The 21,786-nt window shown below is 38.8% G+C and overlaps 1 protein-coding gene across 2 annotated transcripts; it reads right to left on the reverse strand.

Annotated features, from left to right (window-relative positions):
• Nucleotides 1-1,223: 1,223 nt before the first annotated feature.
• On the reverse strand, nt 1,224-20,467 carry KATNBL1 (katanin regulatory subunit B1 like 1). Of its 2 annotated transcripts, XM_071427046.1 has the most exons (11): nt 20,311-20,467; nt 17,716-17,846; nt 12,296-12,423; nt 11,474-11,514; nt 10,835-11,114; nt 9,331-9,449; nt 9,093-9,143; nt 8,919-9,008; nt 8,273-8,362; nt 7,794-7,887; nt 1,224-6,296 (listed from the first exon to the last, which is right to left on the reverse strand). In XM_071427046.1, exons 3-11 carry the CDS (start codon nt 12,407-12,409, stop codon nt 6,264-6,266), a joined length of 912 nt encoding a protein of 303 aa, XP_071283147.1. In that variant the 5' UTR covers nt 12,410-12,423; nt 17,716-17,846; nt 20,311-20,467; the 3' UTR covers nt 1,224-6,263. The 2 variants fall into 2 exon arrangements, with proteins under 2 accessions (XP_071283147.1, XP_071283145.1); XM_071427044.1 differs by lacking the exon at nt 17,716-17,846.
• Between the last annotated feature and the right edge of the window lie 1,319 nt (nt 20,468-21,786).

The following is a 21,786-nucleotide window of genomic DNA, read 5'->3' on the forward strand; positions in this document are numbered from 1 at the left end:
AAAGAGACAGTTGCTCTGGTGGGCAGGGTTTATTTTACAACCAGCTACTCTGCTTATTCTTATGCTAATGCTTGCTGCTGGCACAGAATTAACACTCCCATCAATCACCACTCATTTTGGCTGATTAAAAAGTCAAGCTTTTCAGACTTGCTAAAGCACAAGGTTCAGAATAGAATTTGACACCTATTTCTTCAGTCCTGCTTTACTTTACTGCTTCAGTAGTAATAACCTAACAATGTTGAATATCAAGTTTTATCACTACTTGTACCATGATGGTTAACTGCATTTTTGTAAATTTACTGTTTCCTGCAGCTGGAATATGAGCTGACAGAGTCATTCAGAAATTAACTAATGCAGCAAGGTTGTTTTTTTCTTCCTGTTCAGTCAAACTTATTTTAATAACTAAAATTTTAAGCAGACAGACATAAATGCTTATATCTTTATGCTTCAAGACAAAGTACTATCAGCAGACATAGAAGAGATTTCTGCTCTCCAAACCAAACACACAATAGCTCCTTTCCACATTCATTGTAGCAATTTCATCAGAATGGAAAGAGCAGTTTTAGCTCCTTACAGCCAAGAGCTACTAAGACTTAAACTCCCAAATAATCCATCATGACACTTTTATCTAGACTAAGTAGATAACAAGACAGCTGATTCACATAAGACAACTCAATAGTAATGAAATGTGCACTGTCCTAACAGCTGCCTGTATTTGTGCTATTCCCCCATCTAGAACCAAACATGCCACAGGTTTCTTGTATGTGGCAACTCTCCTCTGAAACCCTCCTAAAAACTTTTTAACTCTTGCAGAAGTTTGTCTCATGCAGAAGAGATGTAATGAAAGCCTGTTATCACAAAGGACAAAAAGATCAGCTATTTCTCTGAAGGTGGAATACTTACTGCACTAAGTCGTTAAATCCATAGAATATCTGAAATGAGTAGAAGTGGAAACTGCAAGATCCAAACATAATTTGGGCTTTTTGAAAGTTCAATAGATTCAATTTGACAAAGAGACATAATAAATTACAAGAGCTATTTTATACTGTCTACAGGTCACTTTAAAGTATGATACTAGGGTGCATATGTACTTCAACACCTACATCTGTAAGAGCAGGCAGTTTTGGAATGTAACTTTATCTTGATATTTAGATTTGGGTTAATTGTTTCACAATATACATAGTGCTTATGTAAAAAAGAAAATATCAAGAATACAATTACAGTAAAGTCCACTAGTTCTGTTTATTTCAAGCCTATACATACAGAAAACAGCCTCCTTCCCAAATCCACAGGAAACTGTTATTCACAGAATGGTATTAAAAGAAGTCAGAAGCATGTTTGTAAAGCATTTGATCACATTTTGGCATCTATCACTTTTCCAAAGGGGATTCAAACGGTTCTAAGCACTTAAATGAAAGAATAAGGGGAAAATAAAAAGGTGGGAAAGATAAACGTGTGTTTGTTACAGCAAAGAACAGATGTTTGATACCCCAACATTCAGTTGCTCATCTACACTACAGCACTCAAAGTAATGACTGCCTGAATCGAAGCACTGATCCCTATGAATCACAACCACTATGGAACACAAAGCTGAAAACAGATCTCATTTTACAGCAATGATCAGAAGCCACAATCTATACAGATTTACTACAAAACTCCTGTCAGTACAGAAACAAAAATATTCTGGATCTGCAATAGTTGAAGACTAGGTGGATATTTCCATTTTATCCCTTTAAGGGACAGTGCTACACCTCCTGCCTCCCTTATGGCAGGTTAGTATCTGAGTCCAGCTTAGTACTCAATGCAAAAAACAAGAACAGAAACAATACTGCAGCTACAGTTATTTAGAATGAAAGCACTTTATTTTTTCCAACCAAGTTCAAAGTCAAACTTAGAGCTGTGAGTGCACACTTCAATTCATAGGTATTAACAAAATTTGCATGAAAAGTTTTAAAGATGGAAATTCTTCACAGTTGCTTCAAACTGAATCATGTTAAATAGCTAGCCCTGTATTTTGTCTAGAATTCTCATCTTCCCCTCCTCACTTCTAACAAGACACACTCTTAGTATATTTAAAGTAGATGAGCAATAAATAACATCATTAAGTCCTAGAGAATATATGTGGAAAGGGGGAGAAAAACAGTTGCATTTAGTTTCATTCCGAGACATAAAACAAGTTATTTAACTCATAGAATAAACATTAATTGTTTAAGGAAGGCTAACATAAGCACTAACAACACAAGCATGCTCAATCTATTTTCTCTGTGAATCTTTATCTGTAGCCTACAATGATTACTGTGTGTAGGATGGCAGACTGAATGCAAAAATTAGACTACACTGTCTGGCTTTTACCAAGGCTATTAAAAACTGCTTTATTTTTTTCCTTCACTAACGCAACATCAGCTCAATATAAAACTCCTCTCAACAGAATTGACTGCTTTCATGAACTTTAGCATTTCCATTGTGCAAAGCTGGAATAACTTCACACCAATACCATAATTTGCATGGTTTTGTATTCTGAAATAGTTGACTATGAACCACCAGTTTCACTTTGCACCAGAAAACTAGGCACAAAAATAGCTGCAAATCTCCACATGAAGACAGACATTCAGTCTTCTGTAGAACTGGAAGATCTGGCAAGATGAACTGGCAAAAGCAACCACTTGCTAGTCTAAAATGTAAGCTTCACATAAGATACTTTCAAGTTTCCACACTAACAATGTCCACTCTTTCAAGAAAAAAAAAAAACTCAAAAAAATCACAAATTAGCACTGTAGCATCCATCTTCAAAACCTTTATCTCTTCAATGCTAAATGCATAAAGATGTTTAACGCCAAACTTGCCTACTTCAGATGCCAGAAAATGAAAATACAGCCTGTTTTAGAATGCAGTGGGGCTGATGTCACTCAGCACAGGGCATGTGTTCTTTGTCCTTTCCTACTCTCCCATCCCTCCTGCACCTCAAGTGTTAAAATTACAGCCTCTGATAAAGCAACTGACAGGAGGGAAAAAAAATTATTTATATCTCACTGTGGAGGGTAAGCTCTTGGAAGGCTGCTATTTTTTTTTTAATACCAGCCAACAATCTGTAAGCATTATTAAGGAGTGTAGAACTGCAGTACCTGTGTGATACAAGAGTAGAGGACTCTTTCCTGAGAAATAGGTATAGTTCCTTCAAAACAGAGACATACATAATCATTAAGACATGCTAACTTCTTCATACCCAGCTAATTAATGGCATAGCTTTTTCCACTCTTCAGCAAGCTATCAGTAATACCTCAACTTGGCCACTTCCATTTACAAATACTAGACTTTTTTTTCAGCCTTGAAGAAAGAGACAGTTTGCCAGAATTCTTCAATTTCAGTTTAGAGGATGGGCAAATCCTGGGTCACACTTAAAAGTACTCCTTCAGCAAAACAGCCTCAAATACTTTCAGGGAACACTGAGGCAAAAGACAATTGTTTTTCAAAGACATCAGTTTCACATCAAGGGGTATAATATGAAGAACAGCTTTGGGGAGGCATCCTTCATCCTCAAGTACATACGTGCTTCTGCATCACAGGAACACACAGGAAAAGGATTAATTCTGTCTGGATCTTCTGACACATCCTAGAAATAGCATTTTTAGAAAGTATCACAAAGATTGTAATTTATGCATGGGATAGCTCACAAACTTAATTCTTAGATTCACTGAGACAACTATATGAATTTAGTGGTGTTACACAGCTGTCATTCTGACTTTGACCAGATACTATACATACACATTCTGTAACAGTAAAACTGATTCCTAGCCACCATTTGAGAGCTAAAGAGAATACAAGAAGCTGAGCCTGAATATTAGTGTGAATAGTTTCAATGAATAAAGAACACAATGGAAAAAATAATTTCATAATACAGACACCTGAACCCGGTTCTTACAGTCTAGTAGCTGCCTTAAAACAGTAAAAAATCCATTTAAAATAAGGCACAGATACTAATGACAATGTTTAATACTGTATTATTGATGCTGTCAAAATACAACTTTTGGCAGTTAAAAAGAATGCATTATTTTATTAGCTATTCCTCAGTAATGATCCTCAAATCAATCTTACCTTGCCTCTAAAACAAACGCACTTCCACAGTCACGATTTGTTACCTCTATGGCCACATACAGAATTCATTATAAGCCTACGTATCTAAATCTACATTCAAGCTAGATTTTAAAACACTAGAGTATCCCTTTAATCAATTACAACTATTCTGTCTTGTATTATCAGAAATAAATGGCCATGAGTTACTTTGTCTATTAAAAAAAATAAATCTGAGTTTCCATAAACAGTAATCTCCTTGAGGAGTAATCTAAGAGTTTCAGCAATTGCCACCCAAATGATGAAACTAGACTTGGTTACTTTTACACTTAAGTGTTCAATGGAACAGTAAAGTAATACAAAAATGTTGTCATACTATAGTTCCTTTAGATTTTTAATTGATAGTAAGAACATTTGAAAAGTCCTATCTCAAAACTTTTTTAGCATGAAATATCTCTAATGATGCATAACACTTCAAGCAAAAAAACTGGCTATGTGTATGTCTCCAAATTGTCCCACAAAATTTGCAGTTTTGGGATGCCCCAGAAACTCTTTGTAACTGACTGCCCTAGGAAATGCAAAACCTTTGGTGGTTTACAGAACAGTCAAACAACTAAAAGCACCAAGTTCTCATAACAGATTTCTAGCTGGCCTTCAGAAGTCAGCAACAATGATACATAAACTAATAAAATACTAAGCAACAGGAGGCCTGAACTTATTGACCACTACAGGAGTTTAAAATTAATTAATCTGTAAAGCAAAAACCACTTGCGGCTATCAAAAGACTTTTCTCCTGCACGTCAATAAAAGTGCACATGCTTAATGCTAGGTATGAAAACAACCCTTGCAAGTACTTATTTTTAAGGAAGTAGTCTATTTGGTCATACATGCTGTGCATGTATACTTTTAAGTGAAGAGCTGGTACTTTGTAAGTTTTAATTGAAAAAGCATACTTCCTAATCACAAAATTAAAAAAGGCAACAGCAAGCCTAAGATTAAGACTCCCTCAGAGCTATTAAGATACAGCTTTTAAATTAAAATAGAACAGCATATCAATATGACAGTAAAAGTTCATAGCTGTATCCTCAATGCTGTTGTTGGTATGACTTTGCCATCATTGATCAGGTTAGAACTTGATCAATTTTGCAAAAGTTCTTTGTCAGTTTCTTAAAGGAGGTAGTATAAAAAGGGTGTGATTTGAATAACATGGCCTCACCTGGCTGTAAACATTTCAAACAAGAGACATAAATATCTATGATAAAAAGTACTGTGGAAGAGATTATTCTAGAAATTGATTTTTTTTAACTTGAAAAGAAAAAACAGTAGATATATTTAATATATTTACTTATTTGCATGTAGTTTGAATGATACAGAACAAGATTACTGTGTTAGAAATCCACATACAATATAAAAACATTTGTTAGACATAAATTCACCATTCTGCTGACATTTGCAATAACTGTTTACCCAAGCTTAACTTCAGGTATCTATAATATTTTTCATACATGAATCTTTGTATATGTGCAATGTTTCATTAACTACACAATGTGAAACCCTGATTTTTGTAGTTTTCCATCACAATCTGAACATAATAGCTATTTGCATCTTAATACATTGGCTTTTTGAAACACTAGTAATTAAGGCATCTTTGCTGTATAGTTCCTCAATAGTGCAAACAAAAATTGTCTTTAATAATTTGATTAAAACATAGAAGTAACTGAATAGCCCAAAGTTTTTTGTATTTTTTTATGCAATTGGAAGATAGTTGTGCATTTTGGAGTTCTCTTGTGAAAGAGACATTTAAAAGCTCTTAATGCTGATTGTTTTTGTTGGTTCCTTATAACTGGTTCTGCTGTCTTGTCTTCATGACAGTATAGTTCATCTTCTTTTATGGATGATGTTGTAAGGTACAGTAGCATTTAAAGGAATACCTAGTAACTGAGCGAATCCCAAATGCAGCAAAGGCATACAGTTTTCATAGTGCACTTTCACCTCATTGAAGTAAAAGTTGCTCCTACTAGACATTTTTCCACTTCAATGTGAAGTAGATTGTTAGAGTTTTGTTAGTGGTTTCATTAAACAGCTTGACAGTTCAGTTCTCTTCTGCCAGTATTTCTCAAAAGGCTTTCAGCACATATTTCAGGGATACTTTAGGGGATTGTTTCACCACATAAACACACTGTTTCCCCATCATGTCAGTGTAGCTGCAATAAATAAGCATTTACATCCTAGAAGAAAAAAAAGGAGAAAGTGTTTGTCACTTTACTTATAGTTCCAACATCAACTCTATGTCTGAAGCAGGGCAACCTCAGGACCATAACACACAAATAATTATATTTGCCCAAATTTCAGAACCAGTTATCTTCATGATTACTTTCAATTAATGTTTTCAATGACATTTCTTCATGTACTAAAAAGCCTGCCAGAAGAGTAGGATTAGTTTTCAAAGCTATCAATTTCATCTGTTATTCCTCTGCACCCTGCATGAGCAGGAAAGATCATCATCATCATATGATCACATAGTTACAACATGTTATGTATGACATTCCTTCACCCAACCCCTCCAACATTCTTGTACTACTTTTGCTCTGACTTGCTCAGGTGACTTTGGTCACAATCTATCCTGATACATTAAGACAGCAAATGAACATAAAGGGAACCTGAACTCTAGAGAAACAAACTGACACTACCTATAGCTGCTATTCTGATCCAGCAAAAGAATTAGGCAGTCTACATAACATGCTCTCATAGCTCAACCAAGTTGGGAGTTAGAACTCAGTCTTCTGCATCCCTGTTGACTGAAATGCTGCAAGAATTTTGCAATTATCCTTGTAGGGACATCAAAACTGAAGTCACAGGTGCACAGCAGTCCCAGAAAAAAAGGAAAGAGTTTACTTGTTTGACACATCAAAGTGATCAATTCTGTAACATAGAAATATAGATTCACCAAAACTCCTTCAGATGTAAGTAAAAGATGCAATTTTTAAGTTCTTTTCAAGTTCACTCAAATCTTGCACACAACCAACTGTTTGCTGTAACTCCTTTCTCACTGTCCACCTTCACCAGGTCCCTCCACCTGGAGATGTTTCTATCTAGTATAACTTTTGGTGCCCCATCTCAGAAAGCCATGTATATAGAGATGAGCACAAACAGAAAAATATGGATCTACCAGACACCCTCATTATGTAACTGATACCACAACCTACTGAAAAATGCAAGCAGGGATACATCTCCAACAGGCTCTTCTGCCCACCAGAAACTCACCATTTTCTAAGCATTAGGTCAGCAATAAGCTTTAGAATTTAGTATGTTGTCACTTGCTCCTGCCACCTGATGTGCAAATGCCAATGATGTTCTCAGGCTAAGATTCTCCATTACACTTACAACAATGGCTACAACAGATCTAAGAGAAAACATCTGTCCCTTCCACAGTCTACCTACTCAACTGAGCCCTTTTTCATATCATTTCAAGGCTCATTACTATTAGATACTTTGTTATTAAGGAGATGCTTAAGCATAATTATCATTTTAATTCACAGAACTGTCATAGGGAAACAAGTCCAGATTTCTCTAAAAACCATGCAATACACTTGAGCATTAGCAGTAACTAAAGTAAAAGTGTTTCTGTCCAACCACAGTTTAGCATAAGTAAAACAGGAGGAAGACCATAAATGATACAATCATGTTTATACCTGAACACAACCAGAACTGGAACCAGAACTTACCTTAGCTATATTACCAGTATATCCTGGAACCAGAGTAAGGTGATTTTCCTGTTCCCACAAAACACTTAACTGTTGCTTTAAAATATGGATGTTTCTGAAAGAGAATGAATATCACTTTATAACCCAGGCAGTATATTTCAGTAGTCTCTTTTATTAAAATGAATTATTAATACTGCATATAGACTTTGCCTATAAAATAGATATTGCCACAAGATCTGAAAAATATTGATTCAACTTCTACAGCATTTGTATAATCCCTGATATGATTATGTCCTACAGGTATTAAAACAGTAGCAAAAAAAAAAAAGAAAAACAAAACCAGTAACTTAACTATCCTTAAAATACTTTTAAGCTTTAACTTTAAAATTATAAGTGTGCCTTTTGTAGGCAAGATGTGCTCCTACTGATCAAAATTAGAACAGATTGAGATGAAATTGACTACAGAAACATATTTAAGTATTTCCCAACACTAGACTCACCCATCTTCTGCCTTTTCTGTATGTGCAGACAGCTCTGACCACCATCTTTTAATGACAGCCTGAAGCCAGTTTAAACCCACTATCACGTATCTGTAACAACACATTTTACACATTATGCATTTCCCTCTCCCTGAAGATTATCTACAAGCCAGATAAATAAAGCATTGAGATAACTTTGTAAGCAATTTAGAAAGCAACACATTTTCTATTCTGGAAGGAAAGAATCTAGACAAATTAGTAAATTTACATTCTTGTTTACACTTGCAATTTCTAAGTGGTAGCCTGAAGTTCTTGTTGAAAAAGTACAAGAAAACTCTGCCTTGATTACATGTTATAAAGCATACTAAAACCTCAGTGCTAATCTTTTTTAATATTTAGGATAAATAAATCTGCATAAGGGCAAAGCCAGTCCTCTCCCTAGAGTGCCTAACATTGCAGAAAAGAATTTCTGCACTGCTGTTTTGTTAGAGGAGAAAGGTTCGGACGAAGCCTTCCATTCCAGAGCTTTCTCATTTCCTGAGAAAGGCAGAGCTGGGAGAAGGGGCAGAGGGAACAAGAGTCAGAGGATTAAAAACCATTGATTTCCAGGGCTCTGCACAGCCAGGAAGTAATAATGTTTTCAAAAGCATCCCAAGCTGATACTTACTCTTCGTATTTGCTTTTAAGCAGAGATTTCACTAAAGGCAAAAGATCTACACAGCAGCCAACTGAAACATATGGTTTTTCTTCCTGTAAACTTAAAAACAAGATGTTTCAGAAGTGTTTGAACTTCAGTGTGGTCATAAGCAGGTTCTAATTCCCCGCTTTTTTCTGTTTGTACCTGTTCGTAAGCACAGGAAGGCAGTCTACTACTACTCCAAGATCCTGTATCCTAGAAACATTAAGAATAAAATCAGAAGTGTTACTTGTAGATCCTACTACTAGTAGTAGAAGCATTTGCTTCCACTATGATTTAAACAGATTAACTAAGTCACAACATTTACAGAACTGCTACAAATACTGTGGCATATTTGAGATTGCTGTCATTTTAAGGATATAAAAGAAGAGACTTATTTTACCTCACTAAGTAGGCTACCAGTTCACTTATACTTCTCCTTCTCCAAAAGGTTAAAGCTACATTCAGTCTCAGATTCCTGCTGAAAAGAACTTGAGCCATAGTTTCATGGTCCTGAGAAACCTGCAAGTTTTTAAAGATATAAAAAGTTGCCACAGGTTAAGTAGCCAGTGATAAAACAATAAGCTACTCAAATATAATCTGTTATATTCCACCTGTATGTTGATGAGTCTGTTTTAGAAATTTATCTAAGAATAGATTTAAACCCATATTTCCCTTGGGGGTCACAAAAATATCACCTACTTTACACGAAAGCTGCAAGAATAAGGTTTGTACCTCTTTACCACCTAAGACAGGTATCAAATAATTAAAATGAGCATTCATGTGCATCAACCTATAATTCTCACCAACTCTGAGAACTTTTTACTTAGATGATTATTAATTTTGATACAATTTAGACACAAGTAATTGCATCTATTATTCCAAACTCCAACAGAAATGGTTCATTTCTGAAAAAGCCTGTTCTCTGAATGAAGTTCAGGCATTTTAATTAATTAGACCTTGGATTGGAATGAACACTGCAGAGCCACACACATCTCTCAAACCAGTTAAACAGTCATTTGTGACCAGAGGCCAGTGATCTGCTCCTTAGCTTCTCAGAAAATGAATCTTCCCATCTTCATTTCTTTACCCATCTTTCTGCAGCCTCTTTATTGTAGTTATTCTGCTCTTTTCCTGAAACCACCAAATTAAACAGTGCAGAAGTGCTGCAGACTTGCACCTTCAGCCCAGCGGCTTCTCAGGGCTCTCCCTCACAGGAGCACACATTTACAGCACTGTGACAAGACAGCAGCATGGTGGGTGACAGTTTCTGATCTTGCCTTCCCTGCCATGCCTCACCTTAAACACATATAAGCCCCAAGGAGTAACAAAAATCCATTGTGACAGAAATGCAAACTTCAACATTAAGGGCCTTAAATGGCCTTCACTGTAACAAAATCCATTTAATTTAAATATCTGACCTTCTAGACAGTTTCAGAAGCCCTACAAGCATCGTCTAGGTTTCCTCAACCAACAAGAAATAAAGCTCATACAAACACTTAAGTTAGTTTTGCACAAAGTTGATACTGCTATTGAAAATTGTCCTAATCTACCTCACCAGTTTATTCTCATTGATATACTAACATTTTTACACTTCTATAAACACACACGTGGACACTGTCCTGCCAGTTCATGAAACCTACACAGGTGAAAACAACATTCTCCTTTGGTGCTGGCACAATTTTAACCCAGTCAAGTCTGGCAGATCTGAGCTTCTGACCTGACACAAATATGAAGAAAAGTGGCAGGACTATTACTATTGACAACTGCATCACCATAAATGGACAGACTGTATCACAAGACCTGCTATTTGCAGAATTGAAGGAAATTAATCTAAAGAAAGAAACTTTCACAGCTAATTACAACAAACACTGTTTTAAACTGGAGTTTCTTCAAACTCTACCTACCTCAGAAAAAAATGCACTGTATTTGGATGAGGGGCCTTCTGTTTGAGACGAGCCAGAGTCGCTAGAATTCAGCAAGTGTGTCCGACTGTTGTGAAGTTTTGCTGGCAGATTCCCTGCACAAGCCAGTTCATTTTCTTTATTTGCCATGTCACGGCCCCTAGATTTAGGGCACAGTTTCCTTCTGTAACAAGGCTTTGGAGTATAACAATGAACTTTCCTTTTACAATATACCACTTTGAAAAGAGAGAGGGGACTGGCCACCGTTTTTCCAACCGTTACTCTGCAATAATAAAGCACTATTTTAGTGAAGGTTGATCCAAACCAAATAAATTGCATTATTATGTTTATATATATATAATTATGAATTCAGCAGTCAGATTTCAGGTTGTTGAAAACATGTTTCCCCCAATACATATCCTAATGACACTAGGGATATTAGAGCTCATGCCACCAATATTCTTCTGTTTTTAGTAATGCAGAAACTCGCTGTTATGGAAGAAAACACAAAGAACTGTCTTTAAAATCAAGACCTATCATCCATTTGTGTTTGCTTTGGTGTTGTAATCAATTTCAACTGTGATTTTCTCCCTACCTCTGTCACACTATAAACTCAGATATCACACAGCACGGCCTTCCTACCTGTTTGTGTATGAAGCCAGCTGTTTTGGAGATTTCTTACCCTGGGAGAAAGGAAATAAGAGAAAAAAAGCTGTATTACTATAAAGGGTCAAACACTCCCATCTATACTACTTAGCATTAATGGTAACATTTAAATTGTGCCATCAGCAAGAGAATGTTATGATCTTTTTTGGTAACACTGGTCATAAAATGTTAGTTTCAATAGAAAATTTTAATAAACAGAGGATATTGATATCTTCACCACTGTTTGAAGAGGTCTTACAGTAAGTTTGCCTCTCCAGTGCTTCCTCTGTACTTCACTGTCTTACTCTTCAGTCAGTAACACAGGTAAGAAGTTTCAAAAATTACTTTTGAGTAGCAAGAACCTAGTGAACACCTACGTACTACCAACGTGCTAGGTGAAGCTGTGTAATTATACAACGATCTATTTCAGTGAATGGTTTTCACCTACTCCACCTCTCACTTGTGCCATGTAGCTCTCTTGGCAAGAAAGAACTTTTTCATGACAGAATTCCTGTATTGAAACATTTTTTGGCTAGATTGCAGAAAAGCACACATGAGTAAGACTGTATCAATCAGTACCCACTGCTCATATGGATGGTACAATGCACTGATCTGTGCAGCTGCTGCCTGTATCTATTACACAGTTTTCATAATATAACTGCTACAGAAACAATTCAAAGTTCTATTGAACATCTAAGTATCAAATGTTTAGTAGTGCTGCGCTTCTAGATTTAGACTGCTCAGAACTATCAACTTGTTTAAATCATCAATTTTCTCAGAGGACATAAAACAACCCAACAAACAACACAAACAGCTTACCTCCTTCATGATCTTTTTAGTGGAAGAAGAGATTCTTTTTCTGGGGAGATCAATGGGATGACCTTCAATAAGCAAAACTTTCTGGTTTTTAACATTGTGAGCTTCAGATGCCATAATCTCTCAAATCCCTGTTCTCAAGGGAAAGATATTTAGTTGTATTTTCTAAAACATTCTGTCAGATTTCTTCAAACACAGCTAGCAACACTAGAATTCAACTATTTCCAAGATCTTCCATCCTAGATATAACCCAAGATATCATCCTTTAGTGCCAGAGGCCTTATTATTAACACTTTGAGAATTTCAAAATCCCTATTTAGCTTTCAAGAAAGAGGAAACTAAATAAAAATCACAAGAAACCAAGGGAGAGATTTTGTTTTCAAACCAGTTTCTACACCTGCACTGAGGGGTGCCATACAAACAAGAATTCAACTAAAGAATAGGGCAATTTATGAAACTTTCCTCACACTGAATTTAATCTGCCACCTAGAGAAAAATAATTGGTTTCACATTTGTTTCCAAGTACGAAAGGTGGCTAAAAAACGGATTCTTGTTTTTTAGGAAGAAAGCAAGCTTTATCAAAATAACAAAGGTTAAAAAAAAGTCAAAGATCCTCCCCTTAGTTTATTGGCAAATGTACATCTCCCCTCCCCTTCCATTTCTGTCAAAGCAGTGCTTTGGCCATTTTTCATACTAAAACGCACAACTTTATTTTATGTCTAAAGTCCTTTGTCTTGAAGTATGCAAGTATTTTTGTAAGAATCAAGACCAAGACTGAGACAGCTGTACATATGATTTTGCATCTTTTGTAAGTGATCAGAAGATCCATTGCTTGAGACTAGGTTCAACTACTACATCATCATAGAGAAACTACTCTTGAAGTGTTTTAGCAAGACATCCTACGCTACTTTTAAAAGACAACCAGTTGCTCCAATCAATATTACTGTTTTTCCTCTAAAAGGTACAATTGTGGTCTCAACATGAGTGCTCCAATTTTTCCCCTCAATCTTTAGCAGCAGCCCTATCCTTTTTACTCTATGTAGCAGATTTACCTCACATTAAGAACTCTGGCATTTAAAACACTAAGATACTGAGCACTGAATAAGCCAGGGAAACAGCTTATTAGCCATGAAGATCCATGCAGTAGCTAAAGGCCATCAAATGCAAAAAGCAGGTGGCAGGCCCAAAACAAGACAGATGCTATATTCAGGCACATTCAAATCCCTCTTGTAGGGTACAGTGGAAGAAAAAAAATTCTTCAAATATTCTGGTATTCTTTGGAATTGGATCAGTACTAAAGAACTTCACTTGAGACGTCTCTCAAAAATGGAGTATTTACTGACAAAATCCCTTACCTTGTAAGAAGGGAACATAGCCTCAGACTACAGCAAGAACTTCAAATGGCAGCATTATTTAGGGCAATATCTTTAACATCTGGTGGCCAATAATTTTCCAGATGCAGGTCTGGCTTAAGACTGCTTTATTACCTTAATTTTTTCCCACCATGAGACAGTGATGAGGACTGATCACTTTGTTAGCTCTCCACACTTCCTAGTTCTTCCACACAGGTCTGTAAATAAACTTTTCCCTAAACTTTTGGAAAAAACCTCACATAAACAAACACATTTCCTCTGCTTATCAGATGGGTTAAAACCCCTATTTGGACTTAAAATGGGCTGTATATTAAAATTTGTACTAGGAGCACAATACAAAGGCATGTGCTGAACAACTGGACTTTTGAAGAAAAACTGAACAATCCTAAAATCCAAACAAATCCATCCTTTTATTCGGGTCGGTAATGAAGAGGACTTGGAAAAGGTCTTGACTGTTTTTTCTTCTATCCACTTTTTGAAAATAATACTGAGGGGAAAGCAATAAACTAAAATATTAGGGGGGGACAATCTCCAACCACCAGAGTTAAAACCCACAGCCAGCTCATCAGATGCTAAAAAATCCCTAATATCTGTTGCTGAAGGAAAATTTTTGTGATTACTCCCATAACACACTATCAGCTTACAATTCCTCAGGCCTAACACTTACCGTTCCTTATTTTTCCTTGTTTAACAAATGATCTCAATCTTCCCTCATCTTTCACACTAAGCAGTACACAAGAATCTGATCACCAAAAAATGACAGCACTATCTAACTAGAATACTTTTTGCTTAAAAGAAGTGTAAAATATTAGAAGGGTAAAAAGAAATGTCTTACCAAGGAAATTCAATTAGCTTATCTGTTTTTAATACTGGGCTCTAAAGTGCATCTAACATCTCAAAATACCTGAACTGGAGCTATCTGAACTGGAGAGAGGGGACTCTGGATGGAAGGAAATTCCTTACAAAAGGTTGCATGTGTCCAGGAGAAAAATTAAAGAGAATTTTACACTCTAACAAATCTGACATAAGAATATATTGTTTCCCAGCCTCCAGTTGAAACAGAATGACAGAACAATGGAAACAGAACACCAACAGAACTATCTTTCCTTAAAGAATGGTAAAAGAAATTCAAAAGGTCAAGAGATTATCAGATATAAAGGAACATTTGATGAAGCAAAGTAAAATCCTTGTGTATGACTTCACTGTCCAACAGTTTAAAGGGGTTTCAATAGTTTAATCTGTTGAGGGTCTCAGATTATGCAGAAGTAGCAGTGAACATTTAAGCAGTAATGAAACAGCTGTGTTTTTAGCTCCCTTGGAGCTGACAAAGTACCTAAAGAAAACACATGTGGAAAACACAGTCAATATTTAAAGAGCCTCAAAGAGGACCCAGACTGACATCTCTGTTGCACTAATTAGTAAACAATGTAATCAAGAATAGACTTAGTGGACACAAATAATATAATGGGAAAGGTTCAGCCCGGCTGTCACTAAGGCAACACAGCCTGGAGAAGAGAAGGCTCCAGGGCGACCTCACTGCAGCCTTCCAGTACCTGAAGGGGCTACAGAGAGCTGGGGAGGGGCTTTTTACCAGGGCATTTGTGATAGCCCAAAGGGGGTAATAGCTTCAGACTGAAATAGGGCAGGTTTAGATTTCATATTAGGACAAAATTCTTTACTGAGAAGGTGTTGAGGCACCGGAACACATTTCCTAGAGAAGCTGTTGATGCCTTGTCCCTGGAAGTGTTCAAGGCCAAGTTAGATGGGGCTTTGAGCAGTCTGGCCTAGTGGAAGGTGTCCCTTCCTTCCCACGGCACAGAAATTTGAACTAGAAAATCTTTAAGGTCTGTTCTAACCCAAATTATATTATGATTCTGTGAAGTCCTGCTCTGCAAAATTAATGGAATTTATTAAAAATATGAGGTAGTAGAACATGGATAAAGGGCAACTAAATGATAGAGTCTATTTGAATTTCCAAGTCCCTCACTTAAATATTGAGGAAACTAAGCAACCAAGTGAAAAAAAGGGAAAGCTCTTGCATGCACAAGTATCTCAGGAACAGCCACAAACTGCCTAAGCAGTTTCCACACTGCAGAAAATCACCTCCAGATCCCTGGGGGAAACCTGCATTGGTTTATGCTGTTCAATATATTAATAAATTACCTCACAAAAGGGGATGAAGACCGTTGACAATACAAAGTCATACCAGTGAAGATAAGGGCGAACTGAAGAACTGGAGAAGGACTGTGATGTACAATAGGCAAAAGCAATACTTACAGATCAGTATAAAGCAAAGCCTATGTATCTGCAGGCAGGAGAAAATTCTGGGTTCCTATTGGAATCAGTCTCTGAACTTGTAACTGCCCCACACAACAATATCTGGATACAGGACAGTTTACCTTAGATCAATTGGACTGTTTAGCACTCCATGTGGATCAATAAATAGAAAAATAAACAGAACACTATTGTGACAGTGTACAGAATTAATTTGTGCCTGTATTTCATACACTAAGAGAAGGGTTAGTTAACTTTCTTTAAAAAAGCCAAATCAACCCTAAAAAGTAAAAAAAACCTTCTGAGTAAAGTAGAAAACTGCTCAGACAAAGGAAGTTAAAAATACATGGAATATCTTTCATATAATCAACAACTGATTAGATCAGCCTCTTCAGTCTGGGGAAGAGGCTACTTATAGCCATCAGGGGAAATAAGACAAAGGCCTACAAAATGAATGGCTTGGAGAAGTTGCATAGAGGTTGTGTCCTCTCTTGCCCAATATAAAAAAAAAAGGGTCAAAGACAATAGCTGAAGATCTGATCAAAACAAACAAGGTTAAGCTGTGTGCAAATTATAGTCAACCTGAACTTGCCACGGGATGTTGTGGATCCAAATGTTTTATATGGGTTCTAGTACAGACTGTGCAAATACATTAAAAAAATACTAAAAGTGATTAAATTCAGATACACAGCCATGTAGTCCAAACAGAGCAGAACACAAGCAGAAGAATCTGGTATACACAAACCTAACAGTACTATAATAAACTTAGTCAACATCCTAAGAAACCAGCTTTGAAAGGCTTAGTAACACCTAGGAAAATGCTGGCTGGCCAGCAATTAAAAAGATGAATGCTACAGGATGAAAGGCACTTTACATGGCTCTTCACAACTTTGATTTCCTATTCGCAGTCAGATATCATCTAGGGATAGCTAATTAGACACTACAGTCCCCTGTAATTTTGGGATATATACAGAGGGTTCTTCAACTGGCATTAGATACTAATTCAAACAATCTATACCTTAATGTCTTTAATTTCTGACTTTTCCCTTGTGATGAGCACAGCTAGTTGTATTGGATCAGACAATCTGCTATACAATCTCATTGAGGCCAATGCATTTCCCTCACTTCACAAAGTTTTTAAAATTAAACAAAGGAGAGAATGCATGCCCCTTCAGCTCTGCCTTGGTCCATTGTACAATCCTAAACTGTTCTACAAGCTAACAAGGTAGACTGCAGATCTGAACAGAGATGTATGATTTCATTAGGATGACAGAATCCAATTCTACCCATTTCCCCTATACAGTGGGTGATTTCTCACAGCAGACAACAATCTTCCCTTCTCCCCCTTTTATTCTCTTCAATCTTCAGTAAGCAGAAGGACTAAAGTAATAGCAGCCATGTCTCCTGAGAAGAAGCTGGTTTGTCCCCACAGCACCTGTGTAAAGTTTTCTTGATGATTATACTGGTATTTTCTATCTCTGATCTCTTCCAGATGCAATAAAACTCTTCAGGCCATACCAGAATTAGGCAAAGACAGTCAGCACTAACAGGCTTCCAAGTGCACATCTGTTGAAGGCAAGTATTAACAACTCCACCACTCCCTCCCATGTCCCAAGTTCTGGGCACAGCCCCCAGAGAGGGACAAACTCTTCTTGGCACATTACATAATCTACGTGCATATTAACATAATATTATTTTCTTACAGAACACAGGCTGGCATACTTTGCATGGCAGCAAGGAAAACATAAAATAGATCTTTTAAGCCATCAGCAATACCTTTTAAAACACACTCTCTTCCATCCTATTCCTTGTCCAAATTCTCAATAGCTACTTCTTCCTGCAGCATTCCATGTGCACCAGCCATGGTAAATATTCCTGTGATTCTCCTCCACCCCACAGTAACCCAACTGCAAGTTCAAGGAAGACAATATTAAACTCAGATGAAAAACTTAATTAATCATTATCCCAAGGAGGAGAGCACATGCTTTGAAAGCATTCCAAACAGGTATGCATCAGGGAAGCAGTAATGGTCAACTCATTTCACTGGCAATTATCAGAGCTAATGGTCACAAATAACTTCCAAGAATGGTTATTTCAAATTTACTTCAAAAAATAAATTAGCACTATCTTATGATGTAGAAGAGATTTTGTAAGCTTGGCATAACTTCCTTTCATTTTAGCTCCAATAAATGTTACAAAATCCATTTGTCTTTCTTTTAGAAGGCTTCCACATCCTTTGCATATGAAACAATTTGGTCTTTTTCAAATTTCTTTTTTAGTAATTGATGTACTGATGGTTCACCAGCTGTTAAAAATGAGTTTTCTTAAAAAGAGGAAGTGGAGTTCAAGATTTTAAAGGGTATGTTAATGCAAAATCTTTCTGCAACATTATAAAGAGTGTTACCTGCCAGCAGAACAGTTTTTTAATGTGCTACACTTGTCAGGCCATTTGTTCCAGTTTAAAGTTTCCTACGTTGATAAAAACTACAGGAATTTCTCAAAAATTTGCAATAAATGAAAATACTATTTGAACAACTAGTTATGGTAAATTAGCTTATACCTAAGATTTAAGCTCATTTTCCTCTTACACAGGGAATTTGTACGTGGCCCACTGTCATAATGAACCTCCAAAAACAACCACATGTGACAGTTCATCCAAGTTTAGTGAGGAGGAACCCAGGTGTGCATTAGCTCCCCTTGTGGAGATACCCTGGGAGTCTAATAACTGAACCATATTTACATTTTCTACCAAAAAAAAAAGTAAAGAACTCAGTTTTCTGCTTCTGGAGGCACCATTGCCAGGTTTGTTAAGCTGTGATAAAAGTAACAGCAGTTGTCAGTAGTTAAGTCCTTTCTGAAGTCATCTTTCACTAATGAAAAGACACTTCTACCTGTTGATTTTCACTGATGAACACTCTGGGGACAATAAGTTTGAAACAGTTTTATAACTGAGAGGTGTTATAAAAGAAATAGATTTCCACAATATTGAAACTTCCACATTAATGTTTTACATAGCTCTTTAAGAAACTATCCATGAAATTAAATACAGCAATTTCTTTTACCATTTGCTGCTCAACCCAACGAATTTTAAAAAAACTGCACCAAGAATTTTGAATTCAGACATCCTGGCAAACCCCTCAAACTCCAAACTTGGTGGAGGCTAAGGAAGTACTCACTACACGCCCACCTGGCAGGACAGTCTGTGATTACACGTCGCACAACTTTCACATGGCTTTTTATGCCACCCTCAAATACACTTCTATTATTGATCATAGTCTATTTATGGCATTTAAAAAACCTTCTTCATTCTCAGTCAAGCTTTTTACCCTAGGAACAACACACAGTAAAAGTAGGCAAGTGAATATATACACACGTGGCCATAAGAATGCATGCATATCAGCATACTGCCATTTACTTTCTAATACATTTCTATAAGCTACCTTAAAAATAACATTTTTAATATAATGATATACTGAGTTTCAAAGTTTAGGAGTTCAAATCAATCCTAATTTTAGTTCCAGAAATATTCTTTCCAATCAGCAAGGCAAAAGAGGCACAAATCTGCCTTCTGTTACGTTTTAATTCTACTAAACGTGGGTAAGTTCATATTTTTAATTAGTTCCCTGATTACAGCCAGAGAATAAGAGGAAGAAAAAAACAGGAGAACATGAAAAGCAAAAATGATGTTCCAAGAAAAGATGGACGAAAGCTGCTTTTAAGCCAACGGACTTAACCTTGCTCCAAAGCAAGGCATGTTACAAAAACAGAAACAGAAGATTTCCAAGATCACCACTTAATCTCTCTATCCTTAAAAGAGCTCCCCATTCAAAATGTTTTTATTTTAAATCTGCATGTCAAATCATCCAGCCCAACACTGAAAAAAAAAAAATTGAAGCCTTTTGAACGAAGTAATTAATGCAGGATCTGATCTTCAAGCACTTAAGGCTCCCCCTCTCCCCCCCTCCTTCCCCCTGGAATCTGTCACACCCAAGAAATTAAATCCGTCAGCAGGCCTCACACCCAGCTTGTTGTCCTCCTCCCTTTCGGCAGCACCAGAGCCTGCCCCGCTCTCCTGGCACGTATCCGCCACCGCACGCGCTTGCTTCGAGCCGAGCCTGCTGGCACCATTTTAGAGAGGAACCCAAGTGCCACAGCCCGCTCTCCGGGGGCGGCGGGCACCGCACACGGGAGGGCCGGGGCGCCGGGCGAGGCCGCCGGCCAGCGGGATGGAGCGATCCGCGCCCGCGCACCGCCCGCGGCCCCCGCCGCCCGCCCGCCCAGCGCGACGCCGCGGAGCCGCGCTCAGTCCCGGCGGAGAAGAGGGCGGCCCGCAGCGCTCCCCGCGGCCGCGGCCGGCCCCGCGCCACTCACCCGCTGCTCATGTTCGGGGCCGGGCCGGGCGGGAGGAGCGGCGGGAGCGCTACTGCCGGGGCCCGGCGCCCGGAGCCTGCGCCATTCAAACGCCGCCGCGGTGCACGCCGGGCCGCGCGCGCCGCGCCACGCCCCGCCGCGCGCGCCGCGCGGCACCGCAGCGCCCTCTGCCGGCCGCGGCCTCGCGCCACGCCTCGCCCCGCCGCGCGCTGCTGCGTCACTGCCCGCCCGCGCGGCCTCGGGGCGGGGCTGCGCAGCCGGGAGGGAGCCGGGAATGCCGGCTGATCCCAATGATGGAGCAGCCGGGAGGGAGCCGGGAATGCCGGCTGATCCCAATGATGGAGCAGCCGGGAGGGAGCCGGGAATGTCGGCCGATCCCAGTGATGGAGCAGCCGGGAGGGAACCGGGAATGCCGGATGGTCCCAGTGATGGAGCAGCCGGGAGGGAGCCGGGAATGCCGGATGGTCCCAGTGACGGAGCTCGGAGCCCGCGCTCTCTGCCTGTGTGCCGGCCGCCAGTGCCGAGCCGTGGTCAGCAGTGTGCAATGCTCAGACTGGCTGAGAAATCCATGGAAGCTCGACGCTCTGCTGCATTATCACTGAAGCACAGAATAAGCTGAGTTTGGAAGGGCCGCACAGGGATGACCAAGTCCAACTCCTGCATAGCACCAGACCAAGTCCAGCTCTGCATAGCACCATCCCCAAGAGTCACAGTATGTCCCCAAGAGCCCTGCACTCTGCCAGGCTGGTGCTGTTATGGTGCTTAAACACCCTTTGGATGATAAACTTTTTCCTAATATCCAACCTAAGTCTCCCCTGACGCAACTTCAGGACATTATCTGAAGTCCTGTCACTGGTCACCACAGAGAAGAGATTGGTGATCCCTCCAATTCCCCTCACAAGGAAGTTCTAGACTGCAATGATCTCCCTTCAGTGTTCCTCAGGCTGAACAAAGTGACCTCAGCCACTCCTCATATGGCCTCCTTTCAAGACCCTTCACCATCTTCATTGCCCTACTTTGAACGCTCTCCAATAGCTTAACAACATCTTATACTGTGGTGCCCAAAACTGTCCCCAGCACTGGAGGTGAGGCCACCCCAGCTCAGAGCAGAGAGGACAATCCCCTCCCTTGCCTGGCTGCGATGCTGTGCCTGATGCACCCCAGGACAAGGTTGGCCCTCCTGGCTGCCAGGGCACTGCTGACTCAAATTCAGCTTTCCATCAGCCAGGACCCTCAGCTTCCTTTCCATGTCAGTGTTTCCCAGCCTCTCGTTCCCCAGTCTGTCCATACATCCAGGGCTGCCCATCCCAGGTGCAGAATCCAGCACTTTCCCTTGTTAAATTTCATGTGGTTGGTGATTGCTGAGTTGCTGAATTTGTTGAGGTCTCTCTGTAGGGCCTCCAGGCCTTTGAGGGAGTCAACAGCTCCTCCCAGATTTGTACTGTCTGTAAATTTGTTTAGTATCACTTCCAGTCC

The sequence above is a fragment of the Agelaius tricolor genome, unplaced genomic scaffold (assembly GCF_023055355.1).
Source record: "Agelaius tricolor isolate 1412-34295 unplaced genomic scaffold, bAgeTri1.0.p SCAF_5, whole genome shotgun sequence".
NCBI lineage: Eukaryota > Metazoa > Chordata > Aves > Passeriformes > Icteridae > Agelaius > Agelaius tricolor.

Bases quoted from the DNA above. Each gene is read 5' to 3' on its own strand.
- KATNBL1 (XM_071427044.1), bottom strand. From the start codon at position 12,409: ATGGCATCTGAAGCTCACAATGTTAAAAACCAGAAAGTTTTGCTTATT. The intron at 11,115-11,473 runs GTAGGAAGGCCG...TTATTATTGCAG, and splicing joins CTGGCTTCATACACAAACAG to AGTAACGGTTGGAAAAACGG. The intron at 8,363-8,918 runs GTAAGTATCAGC...GTGTTGTTACAG, and splicing joins CTTAAAAGCAAATACGAAGA to ATACGTGATAGTGGGTTTAA.